The sequence below is a fragment of the Gracilinanus agilis genome, chromosome 4, assembly GCF_016433145.1.
Source record: "Gracilinanus agilis isolate LMUSP501 chromosome 4, AgileGrace, whole genome shotgun sequence".
Lineage (NCBI taxonomy): Eukaryota > Metazoa > Chordata > Mammalia > Didelphimorphia > Didelphidae > Gracilinanus > Gracilinanus agilis.
Window position 1 is genome coordinate 522,865,464 of NC_058133.1, and position 3,352 is coordinate 522,868,815.

The 3,352-nt window shown below is 40.2% G+C and overlaps 1 protein-coding gene across 1 annotated transcript in view; it reads left to right on the plus strand.

Annotated features, from left to right (window-relative positions):
• Positions 1-3,035, plus strand: part of LOC123246942 (zinc finger protein OZF-like) — a gene marked incomplete at its 3' end in the record, with an annotated part of 84,278 nt that extends 81,243 nt beyond the window's left edge. The window contains exon 2 of the mRNA XM_044675715.1: positions 2,512-3,035. Coding sequence (XP_044531650.1) covers positions 2,512-3,035 — 524 coding nt within the window. The remainder of the gene's footprint in view (positions 1-2,511) is intronic.
• Between the last annotated feature and the right edge of the window lie 317 nt (positions 3,036-3,352).

The following is a 3,352-nucleotide window of genomic DNA, read 5'->3' on the forward strand; positions in this document are numbered from 1 at the left end:
ATACTCTTTCTCCACAGCCAAGTGAGGTAGATGAGCTCTGATAAGCCCTCCTTTTCTCCACCATTCCTGGACAGGAAGACCTTAGCTTCCCACAGGAAGTCAAATCAAAACAATTCTGAGGTACCATCTTACACCTAGCAGATTAGCTAACATGGCAGCAAAGAAAAGTGGTAAATGTTGGAGTCACTAGCAGTTGTCACTTCCTTTCCCTTGAGTTCCTACCAATGTGCCTTAAAGACAGCCTTCCACTTCTTAGATCTTATCCTATCTCTATCCTTTTCCCATTGTATTAGCCATTCCCCAATCGAAGGGCATCCCCTCATTTTCCAATTTTTTTGCCACCACAAAGAGTACGGGCTATAAATATTTTTGTACAAGTCTTTTTTTTAATGATCTCTTTGGGGTAGAAACCCAGCAGTGGTATGCATGCCAACAATTCTGTAGAAGCCCTTTAGGTACTAAATCCAGTGCAGGGAATCAAGAGAAGGAAGGCTCTAAAGAGAAGAAAAGTATGGAAGATGAACTTTAGTTTGGTCCCCAGGAAAGCCAGGCTAAGGATAGTAAGCCAAAAATATGGCAGAGAGAAGACAAGGGAGAAGCATTGGTACACTTCACTGCAAATGGCCATCTGATCCTGAGGACAGATGTTGGACAGTATCTCATGGGGATGAAGACATCAAGTGAGAGTGTTTCGAGCTTTGTGGAGGAATGGTTGATTGGTTTCCAAAGGGAAATACTCCTTAGGCCTTTAGTGTTGGGAAGACTAAAATTAAATTATAGTGGGGGCACTGCAGGGAGGAATAGGCTGGGTTTAGATGAGGGAGTGGAATAGGATTCTTTGCACATAGAAAGGAATTTTCTTTAGCTAGGAGAAGAATGACCTTTTTCTCTGATCCTGAGGCCAAAAAGGAAAAGGAGACAGATGAGGTGGGTGAGATGTGGAGGATAGGAGAGCTCTGCAGAGAGGTCCAGTTTTTGTTCAGTGAACTATGAGGCCAAGTTCTCAGCTCAGAAGGTAAGGCAGGGGATGAGAGGAAGCCATGAGGGAGAGTTGGAGACCAGGTAAATCTTTGGAAGGCTGCTGTGGTGGGTGACAATGGGAATCCATAATGGAGATGTCACAAGATTGCCTTGCCATGGTGAGGATCCAGCTGGGATTAGACCCTCAATGTAGAGGGGAGCCAGGCAGCTGGTTTCCTGATTTTCCATCTCCCCATTGACTGAGACAGAGGTCACCTGAAAAGCAGCATCTTCCTGTTTGGGATTATTTGGAAGCACTGCAGGGGGGGAAATCCATTATGTTTGAAATCCTTGTTGTCCAAGAGGAAAAAGAATTATAATAAAATTTGGTCCATTATTTCCTGCTTACAGTTACAGTAACTAATATTTAGCTCAAGTCACCTCAAATCTCCAAAGGGCTTATGAACCACTAAATGGGAAGGGTGGAAAAGGACAAATAATGGAACCTGCAGCCTATTAACTTTCAAAAGGATGATGGACTCAAGTTATTATATGAGACATATTTTGAAACTTGGGAATTTTCATGTCTTTGTGTACATTGTATTTAGTAGAAAGACTTCATAGTTGTGGAAAGAGATTTAAAGGAAAGTAATGGCTGTTCTCAAGAAGTAGGGAACAGAACAAAGTCTTTGATGCCTTGGGTAAATGCAAAAAAAGAGGGTGGATTTTCTTCCTCTGATCTGAGATCCTGCAACAAAAAAATAAAGTTGAAAAAAATCATGAAGGAAATTTCATAATGCTTCCAGATAAGCTAGATAATGAAATATTAGGAATAGTTAATGTACATAACTCAGTGGTATAATACCTATGAAGATAGGATTGAATGTGTCGACAATGAAAATGAAAGCAAAGATAAAGATTGCAAATTAAACTTTTAATACTGTGGACAGAGCATGCCTAGTCACGAGATTTGGTTTCAGCTTCCAGGATTTGGTCAAGTCACTCCACCACCATTCTGAGGTTATGATCTGAGATAGGTATGTAGTAATGACAGCCTGACCAAAATCATTGCATTGTTATGAAGACACAATGGAGATCATATGGGAGGCTCTTTTAATTCAATTGTTTTTTTAGCTTTAAGGTAATGGCATTTTCAAAGAATGGATTGTGTCAATTTCAGTTGGAAGACTTTTCTTCTTACCTGAGGAAATAGGATATAAAGCATTTTATGTTCTGACAGTGGAGGAAAGGAGATAGGATTATTTGTGTGTATATGTAACTCTGCAGGTGTGTTTTAATGTTTGTTTCTTTTAGAAGGAGAGATCAGACCGGAAATGGAGGCAACTCCAACAGAGATGAGCCGTACTGTGGAAGAAACAGATGAGCAAAGACTCATGAGTGATGTTCCAGATAACGTAGCTTGGAGAGAATTCTGTGTTGAATCTCAAAATTCATCCCATACTGAACATCAAAAAATGAACTCTGAGGAAAAGTCTGGTGATAGGAAGCAATGTGGAAAGACATTCAGACAGAGACACAAACTTGCTAAACATCAGAGAATCCACACTGGGGAAAAACCTTATGAATGCAATCAATGTGGAAAGACATTCAGTTGGACCACTAGCTTTGCTAGACATCAGAGAATCCACACTGGGGAGAAACCTTTTGAATGCGAGCAGTGTGGAAAGACATTCAGTGACAGATCCAGTTTGATTGTACATCAGAGAATCCACACTGGGGAGAAACCTTTTGAATGCAAGCAGTGTGGAAAGGCATTCAGTGAAAAATCCAGTTTGGTTATACATCAGAGAATCCACACTGGGGAGAAACCTTATGAATGCAAGCATTGTGGAAAGACATTCAGTCACAGATCCAGTTTGGTCGTACATCAAAGAATCCACACTGGGGAGAAACCTTATGATTGTAAGCATTGTGGAAAAACATTCAGTCAGAGATTCTATCTTGTCTCACATCAAAGAATCCACACTGGAGAGAAACCTTATGAATGTAAACAATGTGGAAAGACATTTAGTCACAACTACAGTCTTGCTCAGCATCAAAGAATCCACACTGGGGAGAAGCCTTTTGAATGCAAACAATGTGGAAAAACATTCAGTCGCAGATCCCATCTTGCTCGACATCTTCAAATCCATACTGAGAAGAAACCTTATGAATGTAATGAGCATGGGAAGACATTTACAGAGAATTCCAAATGAGAAATAGATAACATGAACTATGTCATGGATTATTTTTATTATCTCCTATTCAAAACTACATGTACGAGCAAAACCAACGCAACCAAGGTTAAAAGGAGAAACAAGAAGTTGCCATTTACTTTAAAACAGGATGTCCAATTGTGTTAAGGGAACCATCTTCCAGGATCACACATGGT